The sequence below is a fragment of the Chelonia mydas genome, chromosome 1, assembly GCF_015237465.2.
Source record: "Chelonia mydas isolate rCheMyd1 chromosome 1, rCheMyd1.pri.v2, whole genome shotgun sequence".
Lineage (NCBI taxonomy): Eukaryota > Metazoa > Chordata > Testudines > Cheloniidae > Chelonia > Chelonia mydas.
In genome coordinates, this window is record NC_057849.1 from 755,994 (window position 1) to 775,348 (window position 19,355).

The 19,355-nt window shown below is 70.8% G+C and overlaps 1 protein-coding gene across 1 annotated transcript; it reads right to left on the minus strand.

Moving 5' to 3' along the window:
- Nucleotides 1-2,618: 2,618 nt before the first annotated feature.
- CCKBR (cholecystokinin B receptor) lies at nucleotides 2,619-17,944 on the minus strand. The gene is made up of 5 exons (XM_037889535.2): nucleotides 17,715-17,944; nucleotides 7,826-8,077; nucleotides 6,020-6,275; nucleotides 4,799-4,926; nucleotides 2,619-3,920 (listed from the first exon to the last, which is right to left on the minus strand). Exons 1-5 carry the CDS (start codon nucleotides 17,842-17,844, stop codon nucleotides 3,394-3,396), a joined length of 1,293 nt encoding a protein of 430 aa, XP_037745463.1. The 5' UTR covers nucleotides 17,845-17,944; the 3' UTR covers nucleotides 2,619-3,393.
- Between the last annotated feature and the right edge of the window lie 1,411 nt (nucleotides 17,945-19,355).

Sequence of the window (19,355 nt, forward strand, 5' to 3'; positions counted from 1 at the left end):
GAAGGAAGCTCTAATCCAGGGGCCGGTAAATCTGGTAAACCCGGATATTGCCAAGCCCTACGTGGCCATCGAGAAGAAATGCCCGGCCGTGGGGCAGGCCCTTGAGAAGCTGCAGCCGGATCTATGGGGCGGCGCTTTGCGGTGTGCACCCTGAAAGCACCGAGCGCCACACGAGGACTAGCGCCTTGGCCCGAGGCCCCGCCCTGGCCCCGCCCCCATTCCTACCCCTCCCCCAAAATCCCCGCCCCGCCCCTACCCTCCTGGGAAGTCCTAAGCGGGGCCAAAGGAAAGCGCTGGGGGGCGGGGGGGCGGCGCGCAGGGGCAGGGGGCTCGGCGGCCCCTGGTGGACATGGACCATCCGCCCTGCTGTGGCTGCAGCAGAAAGGGGCTGCTGCGAAGCTGCCCCCAGGGGTGTCACATGGAGGTGGGCCATGGGGCGGGAGTGCCAAGGTTAGAGCCCACGCTTTATCACGGGGCGGGGCGGGGGCCTGAGCTTCCCCGGGTCACTGGCTCAGTGGCCCCGCTCCACTCAGGCTGGAAGGGGAGATGTGACTAAATTGGGCTGTTTCTTGGTTTCTTCCTTGTTTTTCCCATGGTTTGCATCAGAGGGGGTGGGACTCAGTTTCCCTGGGTGTTGCTCATTTAACGAGTGTCACAGAGTGTGGGGGAGTTGGGCCCCGCACCCCCCACTCCCTGCGATTCACCGGGACTCTCAGCCAGCCAGTAACACAGAAGGTTTATTAGGCGACAGGAACCTGGCCCAAACCAGAGCTTGTACGTACAGAGACCAGGACCCCTCAGTCGGGGGGACAGGGAGCTTGGAGCCCGGGCCTGGGCGTCCCTCCGTTTCCCCAGCCAGCTCCAAACTGAAACCCTCTCCAGCCTTCGCACCCAGCCACCGCCCCACCCCCCGGCCCCTCCTCCAGCCTTTGTCCAGGTTCCTGGGCAGGTGTCACCTGGCCCCAGCCCCTTCCTGGGCTCAGGGCCCCTGCTCAGGTATCGTCCCTCGACATCACCCCCTGATACCCCCCCACCATCCCGCACCCACGCAGCCAGTCCCAGTCAAACTCCCCCCAACATCCCCAGGTCAATGCGCCCCACTCCCTGCTCCGTCACAAAGAGGGGAGGGGAGAGGGGGTTGTGGGGACACAGGGCCGGTGAGGGAACTTGGGACCCCGCCAATGGCCTGGAGAATGGAGGCCCCAGCGACTGGGGACCTGGGGGCCCAGCCGGGTCTGGCCGGGGGGGGACAATGGGCTGTGGGGAGAGGATCCCGGTGACCGGACCAGGCGGTCCCGGCCAGGGGGGAACAAAGGGCGGAGGAGAGGGGCCCCAGCGACCGAGACAAAGGGCAGAGGCGGGGCTTGGGGGCAGTGATATGGGGGCTCGGCTGGGGGGAGGGAGCAGGCAGAGCCCCCCTGGATGGGCTGGGGGAGGCCAGGCCTGAGGCCGGGGAGTTTCCTGTGCTGGGTTCAGACGCTCACGGACCGTCCTGTGTTACGCTGGCCCGGAGTCGCTCCAGGCTGGAGATCGGGTCCCGCGGCGGAAACAGAGCCGGATCGGGGCCGTTCCAAGATGTTTATTATCCGCGGCCCCGTGTGGGGCCAAGCAGCAGCAGAGACGGGGGGGGGGGGGGGGGGTACGGGCTCACTCTCACCACCCCAGCAATCTCCAGCCTTGCTGGTCTGCGGCCCTCGCCCCCGGGGTCAGCCACCTGCTGCCCCGTTACCCCCAGAGACCCTGCCCGGGCACGGCTCCCGCAGGGCCCCCAGAACAGGGCTCAAGGACTGGCCAGGGCCCTGCTGGCTTCCCACTCCCCTGTGGGGCTGGCTCCCCCTCCCCAGGGGACCCCATCCTCCCAGCAGCCCCCCGCGCTGCTCACGCACCGTCCCTCGGGGCTCCCTGACCAGCCTACAGCAGCCCCCTTCCTGCACCTGCTCCCCACACTCCTGCCCCCCGACCAGGCTCCCAGCTCAGGGCCCCTGGAAATGCTCCTGCCCTCTCCCTGAGCCCAGGGGCTGGCCTGGCTGGGGGCACGATGCCGCCCACGGTGAGCTCTGTGTCTGCCCCAGGGTGTCTTGCGCTGGCGGGCAGCTCTCCGCCCTCCAAGGCCTTTCCCCATTGGAGCCCAGGCCAGCCCCATGGGGGTCAGGCTAAGAGCTGGCGGGGGGGGGGGTTCGCTCACCCAGCCCCCACCCCAGGACAGGGGCAGCCAGGCACGAGGGGACAGGCTCTGCTGGGGCCTGGACACATGGGGGGCTGCACGCTGGAGGCCCCAGGCCTAGCCAGCCATGGGCGGGGGGGGGGGGGGGGGGGGGGGATATGCTGAGATCACCCTGCCTTGGGCCAGAGACCCAGCCCCCTGCTAGCAGGGCTGGGGGGCACCAGGGAGACATGCCACAGATGCCTTTCCCAGCCCCCGGTGCCCACGGGGACGGATGGGCAGAGCCTCCCGGCCGGGGCAACCAGCGCACCCGACAGCATCGCCAACCCTCGTTGTGCTTGAGGCAGGGGGCTGGGGTGCGGGAGGAGGTGCAGGGTGTGGGAGGGGGTTTGGGGTGCAGGGTGTGGGAGGGGGCTCAGGGCTGGGGTGCGGGAGGTGCAGGGTGTGGGAGGGGGTTTCGGGTGCAGGCTCTGGGAGGGGGCTCAGGACTGGGGGTTGGGGTGCAGGAGGGGGTGAGGGGTGCAGGCTCTGGCAGGTGGCTCAGGTGGCTCCGGTCAGCGGCACAGAGGGGCTAAGGCAGGCTCCCTGCCTGCCCTGGCCCTGCGCCAGTCCCGAAAGCAGTTGGCATGTCCCTGCCCCTGCCTGCAGGCACCACCCCCGCAGCTCCCATTGGCCGCAGTTCCTGGCCAATGGGAGCTGCAGAGCCGGCGCTGGATGTGGGGGCAGCATATGGAGACCCCTTGGCCCCCCTGCGCCTGGACATGCCGGCCAGTTCTGGGGGCGGTGCAGGGCCAGGGCAGCAGAGAGCCTGCCTTAGCCCCACTGCGCTGCCTGGCAAATCCCCCGGGTTGGCTGCAGCAGCCTCCAGGAGATCGAGCCCGATTCACGTTGGTGACCCTAAGCCCAGCGTGGCCCCGAGCCCGGCCCTCGGGACACCAACCCCAATCCAGAGCCCAGCCTCCCGCTGGGGCACGGCCTTCCTCGGCCCCACTTCCAGCACCAGGGAGCCCAGGCCCTGGCCTTTAGGAGTCCATGGGACTGCACAGCGCTGGGGGGGGGCGGGTAAGAGACAGGGGCAGAGGGGACTCAAGGTGGCCCTAGGCTGCCTGCAGGGGGACTGCCGGCGGCGGGAGGGGTCCGTGAGGCCCCAGGCTGTTGGCAGGGGGCTAGGGGGGCCCCAGGCTGCTGATGGGGGGGAGGGCCTGGGGAAGCCCCAGGCTGCTGGGGGGCTAGGGGGGCCCCAGGCTGCTGACGGTGGTGTAGCTGGTCTTGGAGAGGGAGGTGCCCGTGGCAGGCACGTCGCCGTCGGGCGGGGGGCGGCGCGGGCGCCGGGGCCGGCAGCGGGCCAAGGTGGCGGTGGAGGCGGTGCGGAAGCGCCGGTTCATGAAGCAGTAGATGAGGGGGTTGGCGCAGGCCGAGGTGTAGGACAGCAGGTGGATGAAGGAGATGGGGGCACCCGAGAGCGCCCGCTGGGCCGAGGCCGGGGCGAAGGCGCGCCAGGTGTTGGCGGAGAAGACGGGCAGCCAGCAGAGGAAGAACATGAGCACGATGACAATCAGCATGCGGATCACCCGCTTCTTGGCCAGCAGCTTGGCCTGCGAGCTGTTGACGCGGGCGCCGTCCTCCTGCGCCCCCCCCGCGCCCGCCCGGCCCAGCGAGCTCAGCTCCAGCACCCCCCCCGGCCTGGCCAGCTGCACGTAGCACCCGTCGTCCTCCAGCCCCGGCGCCAGGGGCTCCGCGGCACCGTGCCGGAGACCTGGCGAGAGAGCAGAGCCACGGGTCGCCCCGCGTCAGAGCCAGGGGTCGGCCTGCTCCCGCCCGTCAGCCGACAGGCCCAAGGAGTCCAAGGGGTGGGGGCCCGGGAAGCGGATGGGGAGCACCGGGGGGCCCCAGGGGTGGATGGGGGGGGTCGGCGGGTGTGAATGAGGGATCCCGGGGATGGACGGTGTGACGAAGTGAGGTTTTATTCATCTTGTTATGTTGCATGCGAGTCTTACAGTCCTATACCAAAACTGGGTGTGCCTCAGTTTCCCTCGGTGCTGCACCAACCCTACGGGGGTGGGAACTGGGGGTGTGATTTTGCTGAGGCCCTCAGGGCAGGTGAGGCTGCCCAGCTGTTTGCACCTGTGTGACCAGAGACCCAGGAGGGGGGTGCGACCAGGTGACACCTTTTGCTGGGAAGCGAGACAAAGAGACAGAGGAGAACAGGGGGGTGTCAGACTGGGTGGCTGGAGGCCTGCGTGGGGGGGCTGGACCGGGGAATCCAGGGTGTCTGGCCCAGGACTCCCAAGATGGACTGTGCTGAAAGTCACTGATTTCCGGGCTACCAAGTGGACAGGGATGTGTGTGGATGCGGGAAGCCGGGGGTGTGAATGGGGGCCCCAAGGGTGGTGTATGTGGATGGGGGGGCCGGAGGCATGCGCGTGGACGGGGGTGGGGAGTCTGGGGGTGTGCGTGGATGCGGAGGGCCGGGGGTGTGCATGGACGGGGGGGGGGCTGGGCATGTGAATGGGGGCCCCAAAGGAGGTGTGTGTGGATGGGGGGGGGGCCTGGGGGCGTGCGCATGGCCGGGGGGGGTCCGGGGGAGTGCGCATGGCTGGGGGGGGGGCCAGGGGCTCTCAGCCTCTCACTCACCTGTGGCTTCTCTCTTGACGTCCGTCTCGAAGCGGATGCCGCGGTACAGCTCGCGGGAGATGAGTCCATAGGCCACGGCCATCACCACGCCGGGGATGAAGAAGAGGATGAGGAGCAGCAGGATGTACCTGGAGCGGGCACAGCCTGTCACACGGGAGCCCCTCAGCCTGGCTGCCCGTGTGCCACCCCCCTCCCGGGCCCTGCTCCGTCCGAGCCCACCGCCAGGCTGGGCCTGGGGCCCCCCAAGGTGCTGGCAGAACCCCCATGGCCTGGACACCCCCGCAGTCAGCCATGCTGTGCTTCCCACTCCGGCTGCCCCATCCCAACAGGGGCCTGGCTCCCGGCACCGCCCCGGGCAGCGCGTCCTCTGGGCCGGAGCCCAGCACCTGCTGCTTGCCCAGGCCAGGACCCAGTGCAGTGGGGGGGGGGCGGTGCTGGGGGCACAGTGGGGTAGGGGGCACAGTGGGGATGTGACAAAGCGGGACTGTTCTTAATGTTCTCTCTGAACACTGGGTGGGTGCCTCAGTTTCCCCTCAGCATTTCTTAAGTCTCTAGGGGGTGGGATAAGGGGGTGTGATTGTTGCAGAGCAAAGGGCCAGGGTACATAAATGGCCGACACTCTGTCTCCTGGCAACTGATGGCCGGGGCCCTTCCCCCGGCAAGGTGAGAGCTAAAGGGTTGGAGAACAAAGGAATCAGGAGACCTCCTGGCCCGGGAAAGGGGAAAGCCCAGAGGAGGTGGGGCTGGAGGGGGAGGCAGTTTGGGGCTGGCTGGGGACGTGGAGTGAAGGGCAGACGGGGTTGTCTGGCTCACTGCCCCCCAAAATGGACCCAGTTGAGGGGTCCTGTTCTCTGCACCTACAAGCTCTGTTTTAAACCATGTTCCTGTCGTCTAATAAACCTCTGTTTCCCCGGCTGGCTGAGAGTCACGTCTGACTGCGGAGTTGGGGGGCAGGACCCTCTGGCTTCCCCAGGACCCCGCCTGGGCGGACTGGCTGTGGGAAGCGCACGGAGGGGCAGAGGAGGCTGGAGGCTCTGAGGTCAGACCCAGGAAGGTGGAGCCGGGGGAGCTGTGTGTCCTGCAGACAGGCGGCTCCCCGAGAGGAGACTGCCCCAGAGTCCTGCCCGGCTCCGTAGGGAGCGGCTCTCGCCCGGGGACCCCGTGACGGGGGGCGCAGCGCAGGGAGGCTCGGGGGCCCACGGCTCGGAGCGGGCGACTCACCAGGCCTGTGTGAAGTGCTGGTTGGGCCAGCGGTGCTGGCACTGGGCGAGGCCGGGCCGGGCGGGCACGGGCACCGTGGTGCTGTAGATGGCGTAGGGCAGCATGAGCAGCAGGGAGAGCAGCCAGGTGCTGGCGATGACCCGGTAGGCATGGGAGCGGGTCTGCCACACGCGGGACTGCAGCGGGTTGCAGATGGCGCTGTACCGCTCAATGGCGATCGCCACCAGGCTGAAGGTGGAGACGCTGACGGACATGCCTGGGGCGGGGGGACGCCACGTGAGAACCGCCCCCCAGGCCTGCACCCGGCCCTGCCCAGCGCGGGGGTCAGCAGGCGAACCGGGCACCCAGCGCCGCTCCCAGGGGCAGGGAGACCGACCCAGGCCTGACTCCTGCCCCCGGCACCAGCCAGGGCTGGCAGCTCTGCCCAGGAGCTCCCTGGCTACCCACTCCCCCCCCACCCCGAGCTGGATCCCCAGGCCTGCCCAGCCCCCGGCCCCCCCAGCTCCCCGGTCCTGGCACACCCAGATCCCCAGCCCCTGGCCCCCCAGCTCCCCAGCCCCTGGCCCCCCCAGCTCCCCGGTGCTGGCACACCCAGATCCCCAGCCCTGCCCAGCCCCCGGCCCCCCCAGCCCTGGCACACCCAGATGCCTGGCCCTGCCCAGCCCCCGGCCCCGCCCAGCCCCCCGGTCCTGGCACACCCAGATCCCCAGCCCTGCCCAGCCCGCCGCCCCCCCAGCTCCCCGGTCCTGGCACACCCAGATGCCCGGCCCCACCCAGCCCCCAGCCCCCCCAGCTCCCCGGTCCTGGCACACCCAGATGCCCAGCCCTGCCCAGCCCCCAGCCCCCCCCCCGCTCCCTGGTCCTGGCACACCCAGATGCCCAGCCCTGCCCAGCCCCCAGCCCCCCCAGCTCCCCGGTCCTGGCACACCCAGATGCCCAGCCCTGCCCAGCCCCCGGCCCCCCCAGCTCCCTGGTCCTGGCACACCCAGATGCCCAGCCCTGCCCAGCCCCCGGCCCCCCCCGCTCCCTGGTCCTGGCACACCCAGATGCCCAGCCCTGCCCAGCCCCCGGCCCCCCCCAGCTCCCTGGTCCTGGCACACCCAGATGCCCAGCCCTGCCCAGCCCCCAGCCCCCCCAGCTCCCTGGTCCTGGCACACCCAGATGCCCAGCCCTGCCCAGCCCCCAGCCCCCCCCCCGCTCCCTGGTCCTGGCACACCCAGATGCCCAGCCCTGCCCAGCCCCCGGCCCCCCCAGCTCCCCGGTCCTGGCACACCCAGATGCCCAGCCCTGCCCAGCCCCCAGCCCCCCCCCCGCTCCCTGGTCCTGGCACACCCAGATGCCCAGCCCTGCCCAGCCCCCAGCCCCCCCAGCTCCCCGGTCCTGGCACACCCAGATGCCCAGCCCTGCCCAGCCCCCGGCCCCCCCCAGCTCCCCGGTCCTGGCACACCCAGATGCCTGGCCCCGCCCAGCCCCCGGCCCCCCCAGCTCCCTGGTCCTGGCACACCCAGATGCCCAGCCCTGCCCAGCCCCCGGCCCCCCCAGCTCCCTGGTCCTGGCACACCCAGATGCCCAGCCCTGCCCAGCCCCCGGCCCCCCCCCAGCCCCCGGCCCCCCCCAGCTCCCCGGTCCTGGCACACCCAGATGCCTGGCCCCGCCCAGCCCCCGGCCCCCCCAGCTCCCCGGTCCTGGCACACCCAGATGCCCAGCCCTGCCCAGCCCCCGGCCCCCCCCCAGCTCCCTGGTCCTGGCACACCCAGATGCCTGGCCCTGCCCAGCCCCCGGCCCCCCCAGCCCCGCGGCACTCACTCATGAGATAGGCCATGAGCTTGCAGACGGCGGTGCCGAAGACGAAGGTGCCCATGAGGTTGGGCAGCAGGGTGAAGGGCATACAGCACAGGGCCAGCAGCAGGTCGCTCAGCGCCAGCGAGAGCAGGAAGCAGTTGGTGACGGTGCGGAGCCGCCGGTTCAGGGCCAGGACCACGACGATGAGCGAGTTCCCGAAGACGCTGAGCAGGAAGATCAGCGAGTAGAGCAGGACCCGCACCGTGAAGTCCAGGTCTGTGGGGATGCAGAGGCAGCGTGAGGCCGGGGGCAGGACGCCTGGGTCCTGCCTGGCTCGGGAGGGGGTGGGGGGCTGGTGGCAGGATGCCTGGGTCCTGCCTGGCTCGGGAGGGGGTGGAGGTCTGGTGGCAGGATGCCTGGGTCCTGCCTGGCTCGGGAGGGGGTGGGGGGTGGAGGTCTGGTGGCAGGATGCCTGGGTCCTGCCTGGCTTGGGGAGGGGGGTGTGGTGGGTTAGAGCAGGGGGGCTGGGAGCCAGGATGCCCATGATGGTGCCTGGGGGGGCCCCCACTGACTCTGCCTCAGGCTCTGTGGCTGGGCCAGGCTGGCCGCTGTCTGCCAGCTCCCACCCTGCGCCCGCTGCTCCCCGTCCCCTCCGGGCACAGCCTCTCCTGGCTGTCGATAAATCTCCGCATCAAGCATCTTCGCAGAACTTCCACGCGACTTCGTGCCAGGCCCCTTCGCACAACCGTGTCTTGGGTCTGTCCATGCGCGGCCTCTGTTTTCATGCAACTTTGTGTCAGATCCTCGTATAGAAAACCTTGTATTGAGCCTTGGTATAATGTCAAAAAACGTCTTTTCGTGAGGAGCAGAACAAGGTCCCCGCCCCCCGTTTTAATCCATTGCCCGGTTGGATGAACGAGGCGTGAACGGGGGCGGCGGAAGGCCGGCACCTCCAGACGGCCGCAACCCTCGGAGAGGTTTCAGAGGAGCAGCCGTGTTCGTCTGTATCCGCAAAAAGAAAAGGAGTACTTGTGGCACCTTAGAGACTAACCAATTTATTAGAGCATAAGCTTTCGTGAGCTACAGCTCACTTCATCGGATGCGTGCAGTGGAAAATACAGTGGGGAGATTTATATACACAGAGAACATGAAACAATGGGTGCTACCATACACACTGTAACCAGAGTGATCAGGTAAGGTGAGCTATTACCAGCAGGGGAGAGGGCGGGGGGGACGGGGGACGACCTTTTGTAGGTGGGCCATTTCCAGCAGTTGACAAGAAGGTCTGAGGAACAGTGGGGGTGGGGCCGGGCAATAAACTTGGGGAAATAGTTTTACTTTGTGTAATGACCCATCCACTCCCAGTCTTTATTCAAGCCTAAGTTAATTGTATTCAGTTTGCAAATTAATTCCAATTCAGCAGTCTCTCCTTGGAGTCTGTTTTTGAAGTGTTGTGTTGAAGAATTGCCACTTTTAGGTCTGAAATCGAGTGACCAGAGAGATTGAAGTGTTCTCCGACTGGTTTATGAATGTCATAATTCTTGACGTCTGATTTGTGTCCATTTATTCTTTTACGTAGAGACTGTCCAATGTACATGGCAGAGGGGCATTGCTGGCACATGATGGCATATATCACATTGGTGGATGTGCAGGTGAACGAGCCTCTGATACTGTGGCTGATGTGATTAGGCCCTGTGATGGTGTCCCCTGAATAGATATGTGGGCACAGTTGGCAACGGGCTTTGTTGCAAGGATAGGTTCCTGGGTTAGTGGTTCTGTTGTGTGGTATGTGGTTGCTGGCGAGTATTTGCTTCAGGTTGGGGGGCTGTCTGTAGGCAAGGACTGGCCTGTCTCCCAAGATTTGTGAGAGTGTTGGGTCATCCTTCAGGATAGGTTGTAGATCCTTGATGATGCGTTGGAGGGGTTCTAGTTGGGGGCTGAAGGTGACGGCTAGTGGCGTTCTGTTATTTTCTTTGTTGGGCCTGTCCTGTAGTAGGTGACTTCTGGGAACTCTTCTGGCTCTGTAAATCTGTTTCTTCACTTCCGCAGGTGGGTACTGTAGTTGTAAGAATGCTTGATAGAGATCTTGTAGGTGTTTGTCTCTGTCTGAGGGGTTGGAGCAAATGCGGTTGTATCGCAGAGCTTGGCTGTAGACGATGGATCGTGTGGTGTGGTCAGGGTGAAAGCTGGAGGCATGTAGGTAGGAATAGCGGTCAGTAGGTTTCCGGTATAGGGTGGTGTTTATGTCACCATCGCTTATTAGCACCGTAGTGTCCAGGAAGTGGATCTCTTGTGTGGACTGGACCAGGCTGAGGTTGATGGTGGGACGGAAATTGTTGAAATCATGGTGGAATTCCTCAAGGGCTTCTTTTCCATGGGTCCAGATGATGAAGAGGTCATCAATATAGCGCAAGTAGAGTAGGGGCGTTAGGGGACGAGAGGGGATGGGAGCCAGGGCCAAGAACAGCAAAACCGGCCCAGTGGGCTCACGGCGGAAGAGCAGACGTGTTGACGGCCTTGGGGGTTAGACACGGCACCTTCTTTTGAAAACGCCCTCTCTGGACGTAAATGTGGGGCAGTGGGACAGCGCCCAGAAGGAAGCGCCGCCGGGGACCCACAGACACAGATTTTGACGCTGGGCTCGATTTGCAGGAGAGGGAAGCGGCTATACGTGCGAGGTGTCGTGCAGAGGACCCCGGGTCTCGTCTTGTCAACATGGGAGCATCGATCCGGATCGGCGGGAGCCCGGCTCCACCCCTCCCCCGTCGAACTCACCTGGCCAGTGAAGTTCAGGGGAGCAACGAGCTGGTAACGAGGAGACGGTGTGTGTGTGAGTGTGAGTGCGGGAGTGTAATATCCACCCTATGCCGATGACACAGTGGGGATCGATACATGGATTCCTTGTCCCCCCCGAAAAGATCCTGTCCTGAACTCAAAGTAGCACACGGCACCGGGGCAGCCGCAGGGCTGACGGCCGGGCACAACACCCCGGTGGGGACCAGTGTGGCAGTCCGCTCCCCTTGACTCCCCCCGGGCACCGCGCTGGGTCCGGTCCCCCTGACTCCCCCCCAGGCGCCGCGCTGGGTCCGCTCCCCTTGACTCCCCCCGGGCACCGCGCTGGGTCCGCTCCCCCTGACTCCCCCCCAGGCGCCGCGCTGGGTCCGCTCCCCTTGACTCCCCCCCCGGGCGCCGAGCTGGGTCCGCTCCCCCCGACTCCCCCCCCGGGCGCCGCGCTGGGTCCGCTCCCCTTGACTCCCCCCGGGGCACCGCGCTGGGTCCGCTCCCCTTGACTCCCCCCGGGCACCGCGCTGGGTCCGCTCCCCCTGACTCCCCCCCCGGCGCCGCGCTGGGTCCGCTCCCCTTGACTCCCCCCCCGGGCGCCGAGCTGGGTCCGCTCCCCCCGACTCCCCCCCCGGGCGCCGCGCTGGGTCCGCTCCCCTTGACTCCCCCCGGGGCACCGCGCTGGGTCCGCTCCCCCCGACTCCCCCCCCGGGCACTGCGCTGGGTCCGCTCCCCCTGATTCCCCCCGGGCGCCGCGCTGGGGCCGCTCCCCCTGACTCCCCCCCGGGCACTGCGCTGGGTCCGCTCCCCCCGACTCCCCCCGGGCACTGCGCTGGGTCCGCTCCCCCTGATTCCCCCCGGGCACTGCGCTGGGTCCGCTCCCCCTGATTCCCCCCGGGCGCCGCGCTGGGGCCGCTCCCCCTGACTCCCCCCCGGGCGCCACGCTGGGGCCGCTCCCCCCGACTCCCCCCCCGGGCGCCGCGCTGGGTCTGCTCCCCCCGACTCCCCCCCCGGGCGCCGCGCTGGGTCTGCTCCCCCCGACTCCCGCCCCCGGGCGCCGCGCTGGGTCCGCTCCCCTTGACTCCCCCCCCCGGGCGCCGCGCTGGGTCCGCTCCCCTTGACTCCCCCCGGGGCGCCGCGCTGGGTCCGCTCCCCCCGACTCCCCCCCCGGGCACTGCGCTGGGTCCACTCCCCCTGATTCCCCCCGGGCGCTGCGCTGGGTCCGCTCCCCCCGACTCCCCCCCGGGCGCCGCGCTGGGGCCGCTCCCCCCGACTCCCCCCGGGCACTGCGCTGGGTCCGCTCCCCCCGACTCCCCCCCCGGGCACTGCGCTGGGTCCGCTCCCCCCGACTCCCCCCCCGGGCACCGCGCTGGGTCCACCCCCCGGTGTGGAAGAGAGGTGGGGGCAGAGATGGGCTCTGGGAACTCTCAGTGGCCGGAGAGATTCCTGCCCGGGGAGAGCGACCAGGCCGGGCTGCCCAGGGCCGACGGGAGAGAATCGGGAGTCTGACCCGTTACCTCCTGCGTCCCCCAGACCGAGGGGGAGTCGCTGAACTGACGGGGCAGAGGAAACGCCTCTCAGCCCCGAGCCCCGTTGGCCTGTGGAACTCACCACCCCACGGTCCCCTGGCCGGGAGCTGGCAGGGCCCAGGAAGGCCATGGCATCGCTGGGGCTATCGAGCCCCCAGAGCGAGGCCAGAGAGAGGCAATCGGCCGAGTCCGACCAGCCGTGCGGGGCCCCGGCCACCTCCCCCGCAGGAGGAATCCCGGGGACAGTTGATCCACTCGGGGCTCCGGGCTGCGAGGGGCTGGCCCTGGCCCGGGGGAGCTGGGAGCCCCACCGGAGTGGCCCTGGGCAGAGACCTGCCCTGGACAGTCTGCAGCCCAGCGAGGTGCACGGTGCAGCACGTGGGCTCGCCGTTCTCCTCCCCAGAGGTGCCCAAGAGTCTCTGCGGCCTGGCTCGGGGGGCACTTGCTGGCAGGCTGGAACCAGGGTGCACCGCCGTGGGGCGGGCAGGGGGGACTGGGCACCGCCAGGCCGGTTGCAGCTCCCCGAGCCTGAGCGGCGTTGCCCCAGTCCCCGGGGTAACAGCGCCGCCACCCCCGATGGCTCGCACGCCCCTCACCCCGAACCCCCACAGTGGGACCAGCCAGCACAGAGCGGGCAGGGGGTTCGGGGCGGGGGGGGGACTCAGAGGGCGCTCAGGGCAGGGGAGGCTCAGGAGGGGCTCTGTCCTGTGTCCGGTGTGGGGTGCTCAGGGGGGCTCTGGGCATGGAACCGGTGAGGGGGCTCGCGGGGGCTCTGTCCCATGTCCGGCGGGGGATGCTCAGGGGAGGCTCTGGGCAGGGGACCAGGGGGGCTCAGTCCCATGTCTGGCGGGGGGCTCAGGGGAGGCTCAGTGGGGCTCTGTCCTGTGTCCGGCGGGGGGTGCTCAGGGGGGCTCTGGGCAGGGGACTGGGGGGGGCTTAGGAGGGGGCTCTGTCCCGTGTCCGGCGGGAGGGCTCGGGGGGGAACTCTGGGCAGGGGACCGGGTCCGGCGGGGTGCTCAGGGGAGGCTCAGGGAGCCTGTGTCCCATGTCCGGCAGGGGATGCTCGGGGGCGCTCTGGGTAGGGGACCGGGGGGGCTCCGGGAACAAGCTGGCCTCACGCCCAGGGCGACAGAGACGTGGGAGGGAGTCCGAGCCGGACTCGGTCCCAGGGGGCTGGTGGTTGTTGTGGGGTCTGGGGGATGCTGCTCCATTAACCTCCCTTGCCCTGGGCCCTCAGTTGCCCCAGCTGGATCGCGGTGACGATAAAGCCCTGAGAGCCCAGGTGGAGGAGGGATGAGCCCCCCGGCCTGCGCGCTCTGGCCGGGCCCCTCCCTCCCCAGCCTGGCGCCAACTCCCGGGGGCCTCAGCCGGGGCGTCCAGCTGCCCCGGCCCCACCGGGCAGGCCAAGGTCACCCAAGGGCCCCGGCAGCCCAGCGTCCGTGTCCGCCCGGGGCTGGCGCCAGCTGCCGAGCGATCGGCCGGAACAGGCCGCTGGACGTCGGGGGCACCCGGGCAGGGGCCGCAGGCGGCTGGAGCCCGGGGGGCCCCTCACAGGGACTGATAAGTGGGGGTGCGGCGCATGGCCGTGGATCCCAGCACAGCCACGCGGCGCCGGCTACGAGTCCTGGGCAAACGGCTGGTTTCCCGGGGGCCACGCTGGCAAGGCCTGGAGATTCCCCTGCCCCTGGCTCTGGGAGCCGGTGCCACACGCCGGCTCAGCGGGACACCAAAGGATCCGGGGTCACAGCGGACTAGCGACCCCCCCGGGCCCCTCTGGGCCAAACGCCCGGGGGGTGGGCAGGAGAGCAGAGGCTCTGGTACCTGCACAGGGCCGAGCCCCGGGCCGGGGTGGCTCCAGTCCGGTGGCTGGGGGGCGGGGAGCCAGGGGCTGGGTCGGGAGTGAGGGGCACCGACAGGGCGAGAAGCCAGACACGGAAACAAGGGACAAACCCGGCCCCAGGCTGGACGCCCGTCTGGACGGAGGCGGGGAGCCAACGCCCCTCCCTGCGCGGCGGTCACGGGCAGCTCGGGCCCAGGGACACCTCCGCACAGAGCCGGCCTGGGGGGGTCACGGGGACCCCAGCAGCCCTAGTCCAGCACCCCCAGGCCAGGGCCGGACTAGTGCCCCCGTGAGGGGAAGGCCCCAGATTCCAGCACTCGGCACCCTGCACCTAAGGGTGCCTTCCACACCCCTGTGGGGGGGGGCGTTCCCCCCACGTGCCCCACGCCCCCCTGGGTGCACACTGGGAGGGCAGCACAACCCACCTTTCCTCTGCCTAAGAGAGAATCACAGCTGGGCGGGGGGGGGGGGGGGGGCCTGTGGGCTGGGAGTGAGGGGCACCGGCAGGGCTTGGGGGGGGCTGTGGGCTGGGAGTGAGGGGCACCGGCAGGGCTGGGGGGGCAGGGCTGGGAGTGAGGGGCACCGGCAGGGCTGGGGGGGCAGGGCTGGGAGTGAGGGGCACCGGCAGGGCTGGGGGGGGCTGTGGGCTGGGAGTGAGGGGCACCGGCAGGGCTGGGGGGGGCTGTGGGCTGGGAGTGAGGGGCACCGGCAGGGCTTGGGGCACAGGGCTGGGAGTGAGGGGCACCGGCAGGGCTGGGGGGGGCTGTGGGCTGGGAGTGAGGGGCACCGGCAGGGCTGGGGGCGCAGGGCTGGGAGTGAGGGGCACCGGCAGGGCTGGGGGGGGGCTGTGGGCTGGGAGTGAGGGGCACCGGCAGGGCTGGGGGCGCAGGGCTGGGAGTGAGGGGCACCGGCAGGGCTGGGGGCGCAGGGCTGGGAGTGAGGGGCACCGGCAGGGCTTGGGGGGCTGTGGGCTGGGAGTGAGGGGCACCGGCAGGGCTGGGGGGGGCAGGGCTGGGAGTGAGGGGCACCGGCAGGGCTGGGGGCGCAGGGCTGGGAGTGAGGGGCACCGGCAGGGCTGGGGGGGGCTGTGGGCTGGGAGTGAGGGGCACTGGCAGGGCTTGGGGCGCAGGGCTGGGAGTGAGGGGCACCGGCAGGGCTGGGAGTGAGGGGCACCGGCAGGGCTTGGGGCGCAGGGCTGGGAGTGAGGGGCACCGGAAGGGCTGGGGGCGCAGGGCTGGGAGTGAGGGGCACCGGAAGGGCTGGGGGGGGCTGTGGGCTGGGAGTGAGGGGCACCGGCAGGGCTTGGGGCGCAGGGCTGGGAGTGAGGGGCACCGGCAGGGCTGGGGGCGCAGAGCTGGGAGTGAGGGGCACCGGCAGGGCTGGGAGAGAGGGGCACCGGCAGGGCTTGGGGCGCAGGGCTGGGAGTGAGGGGCACCGGAAGGGCTGGGGGCGCAGGGCTGGGAGTGAGGGGCACCGGAAGGGCTGGGGGGGGGCTGTGGGCTGGGAGTGAGGGGCACCGGCAGGGCTTGGGGCGCAGGGCTGGGAGTGAGGGGCACTGGCAGGGGGCTGTGGGCTGGGAGTGAGGGCACCGGAAGGGCTGGGGGCGCAGGGCTGGGAGTGAGGGGCACCGGCAGGGCTGGGGGCGCAGGGCTGGGAGTGAGGGGCACCGGCAGGGCTGGGGGCGCAGGGCTGGGAGTGAGGGGCACCGGCAGGGCTGGGGGCGCAGGGCTGGGAGTGAGGGGCACCGGCAGGGCTGGGGGGGGGGCTGTGGGCTGGGAGTGAGGGGCACCGGCAGGGCTGGGGGCGCAGGGCTGGGAGTGAGGGGCACCGGCAGGGCTTGGGGGGCTGTGGGCTGGGAGTGAGGGGCACCGGCAGGGCTGGGGGGGCAGGGCTGGGAGTGAGGGGCACCGGCAGGGCTGGGAGTGAGGGGCACCGGCAGGGCTGGGGGCGCAGGGCTGGGAGTGAGGGGCACCGGCAGGGCTGGGGGGGGCTGTGGGCTGGGAGTGAGGGGCACTGGCAGGGCTTGGGGCGCAGGGCTGGGAGTGAGGGGCACCGGCAGGGCTGGGAGTGAGGGGCACCGGCAGGGCTTGGGGCGCAGGGCTGGGAGTGAGGGGCACCGGAAGGGCTGGGGGCGCAGGGCTGGGAGTGAGGGGCACCGGAAGGGCTGGGGGCGCAGGGCTGGGAGTGAGGGGCACCGACAGGGCTGGGGGGGGCTGTGGGCTGGGAGTGAGGGGCACTGGCAGGGCTGGGGGCGCAGGGCTGGGAGTGAGGGGCACCGGCAGGGCTGGGGGCGCAGGGCTGGGAGTGAGGGGCACCGGCAGGGCTGGGGGCGCAGGGCTGGGAGTGAGGGGCACCGGCAGGGCTGGGGGCGCAGGGCTGGGAGTGAGGGGCACCGGCAGGGCTGGGAGAGAGGGGCACCGGCAGGGCTTGGGGCGCAGGGCTGGGAGTGAGGGGCACCGGAAGGGCTGGGGGCGCAGGGCTGGGAGTGAGGGGCACCGGAAGGGCTGGGGGCGCAGGGCTGGGAGTGAGGGGCACCGGAAGGGCTGGGGGGGGCTGTGGGCTGGGAGTGAGGGGCACTGGCAGGGCTTGGGGCGCAGGGCTGGGAGTGAGGGGCACTGGCAGGGGGCTGTGGGCTGGGAGTGAGGGCACCGGAAGGGCTGGGGGCGCAGGGCTGGGAGTGAGGGGCACCGGCAGGGCTGGGGGCGCAGGGCTGGGAGTGAGGGGCACCGGCAGGGCTGGGGGCGCAGGGCTGGGAGTGAGGGGCACCGGCAGGGCTGGGGGGGGGCTGTGGGCTGGGAGTGAGGGGCACCGGCAGGGCTGTGGGGGGCTGTGGGCTGGGAGTGAGGGGCACTGGCAGGGCTTGGGGCGCAGGGCTGGGAGTGAGGGGCACCGGCAGGGCTGGGGGCGCAGGGCTGGGAGTGAGGGGCACCGGCAGGGCTGGGGCGAGGGGGGGGGGCTGGAACAGCCTCTCCCTTGCAGAAGAACCCCTTTCCCCCCAGATTCCCAGCCCAGCAGCTCCCAGAGTCAGAGGCTCCCTGCCCCAGACGTGGGGGGCGCAGGATAGAGCCCCTGGGACTCACCCCCACCGTGGCAGCAGAGACCCTGGCCGCATCTTAGCGAAGGCCGAGCCCTGGGGCTGGGGGCAGTGCGGGGAGTATGGCACACGGGGCAGGGGGGCGGTCGGCCCGGGGGGGCCGGTCTCGGCGGGGGGGGGGGTACGGGGGGGCGCCGGTCTCACCTGGGGACCCGGGGCAGAGAGAGGCGGGGGGGGGGGCCGGTCTCGGCGGGGGGGGGGCGGTACGGGGGGGCGCCGGTCTCACCGGGGGGCCCGGGGCAGAGAGAGGCGGGGGGGCCCGGTCTCGGCGGGGGGGGCGGTACGGGGGGGCGCCGGTCTCACCTGGGGGCCCGGGGCAGAGAGAGGCAGGGGGGGCCGGTCTCGGCGCGGGGGGGCGGTACGGGGGGGCGCCGGTCTCACCTGGGGGCCCGGGGCAGAGAGAGGCGGGGGGGCCGGTCTCGGCGGGGGGGGCGGTACGGGGGGGCGCCGGTCTCACCTGGGGGCCCGGGGCAGAGAGAGGCAGGGGGGGCCGGTACGGGGGGGGGCCGGTCTCACCTGGGGGCCCGGGGCAGAAAGAGGCGGGGGGGGGGCGGTCTCAGCGGGGGGGGCGGTACGGGGGGGGGCCGGTCTCACTGGGGGGCCCGGGGCAGAGAGAGGGGGGGGGGGCCGGTCTCGGCGGGGGGGGCGGTACGGGGGGGCCGGTCTCACCTGCGGGGCTCCGCAGCGGGTCGCAGAGGCTCCGGTTCCAGCCCGAGGCGTTGCCGGGCCCCCCCGCGCACAGCAGCCGCTGCAGCGTCTCGTTCATGCGCCGCGGGTCCAGAGCTCCGGCCGCGCCCATCCCCGGCGCCTCGCGGCGGCTCGCCCGGGCGGCGCCCACGTCCCCGGTCCGGACCCGCCGCAGCCTCCGCTCGGCTCCAGCGCCGGGACCGACTGAGCCCGAGCCCGCACGGGCGGCGGATCCGCGAGCGAACAGCGCCCCCTGGCGGGCCCGGCGCCAACGGGAAGGGGGGGCTGCGGGTCGGGAGTGAGGGGCAGGGGCACGGGCGCGGGTACGGGCAGGGGGCTGCGGGTCGGGAGTGAGGGGCACAGGCAGAGCTGGGAGGGGCGGGGCAGGGCTGGGCTAGCAGGGGGCTGCGGGTCGGGAGTGAGGGGCATCGGCAGAGCTGGGGCCCAGGGGTGGGGCGCCGGCTCCCCTCCAGCCCCAGGGTTGGTGAATTTCAGTTCCAGGCACTGCCTGGTGTCCCACACAGGGTCCCTCCGTCTCCCCCAGGCCCCAGAGCCTGGCTCTAACCTCGGAGCCCAGCGGGAAGTGAGGGGTTCGGGGGGAGCCCACGTGGGTGCTGGGCCTGGCCAGGCCCTCGCAGGGGTCCAGAGAGGCCCGGGCCACTTCCAGCGTTTGAAGCCGCAGCCAAAATACCGTAAACCACGACGCCTCGTGGCCTAATCTTGGGCCATTGACCCCCCGCTTTTTATTCGTATTTATGAACATTTTACACTCTTTAGTGTGATGGGGGGCAGTGTGGCCGGGCGTCCGGCCCCCAGGACAGGGCTGGGGAAGCGGGGCCCAAGGGTCCGGCCCCCAGGATGCGGGGGGAGTGGTGCTTGGGGGTCCGGCCCCCAGGAAAAGCTGCTGGAACCCCAGGTCCATTCAACGCCCCCTGGCTGGCACCCGGCATCGGTTTGCGGCGGATCCAGGCCCAGCCCCACAGGGTCCCTGGGGGTTGTGTAGCCGGATCCCCCGGCCCGGGGCTGGGCCCAGACACCACCCACAGGCCGAATGGGGGTCTGGGATCAGAGACCGGGGAGGGGACCAGGAGCAGAACCCAGGCGTCCGGGTGGCCGGTGCTGTGGGGAGTCGCGTTGGGGCGGGTGGGCCCGGGGTGCTGCGTGGGGGGCAGGGCCAGGCTGGAGCTGCCCCACGTCGGGTGAGGGGCCCGGGGAGCGGACGCTGTCTCCCGGCAGCGCCTGGCCCCGCAGGCATCCTGTGTTTGCCCTGCTTATCCGAGCGGGCGGGCGGGCGGCACGGGTATCGCGCTTGCCGGGCGGGGCCATGTTGACTCGCGGCTCCGAGCTCCGGCCTGTTTACCCGGGGGGGGCGGGTGGGGAACAGCTGCAGTTTTTCACCCCAGCCGCTCGCCCATTGTCTGGGCACCTGGCGCCCAGAGCTGCCCGCCCACGCGGCCGGGAGACAGCCCCCCCAGAGCCCCGTGACGTGGTACAACCCCCCCGCACCCCCACAGAGTCCCGTGATGTGGTACGACCCCCAGTGACCCCCCCCATACCCCGTGCCATGGTACGACCCCTCAGTGCCCCCCTGTCCCAGAGTCCCCGGGCGATGCTCTGGAACTG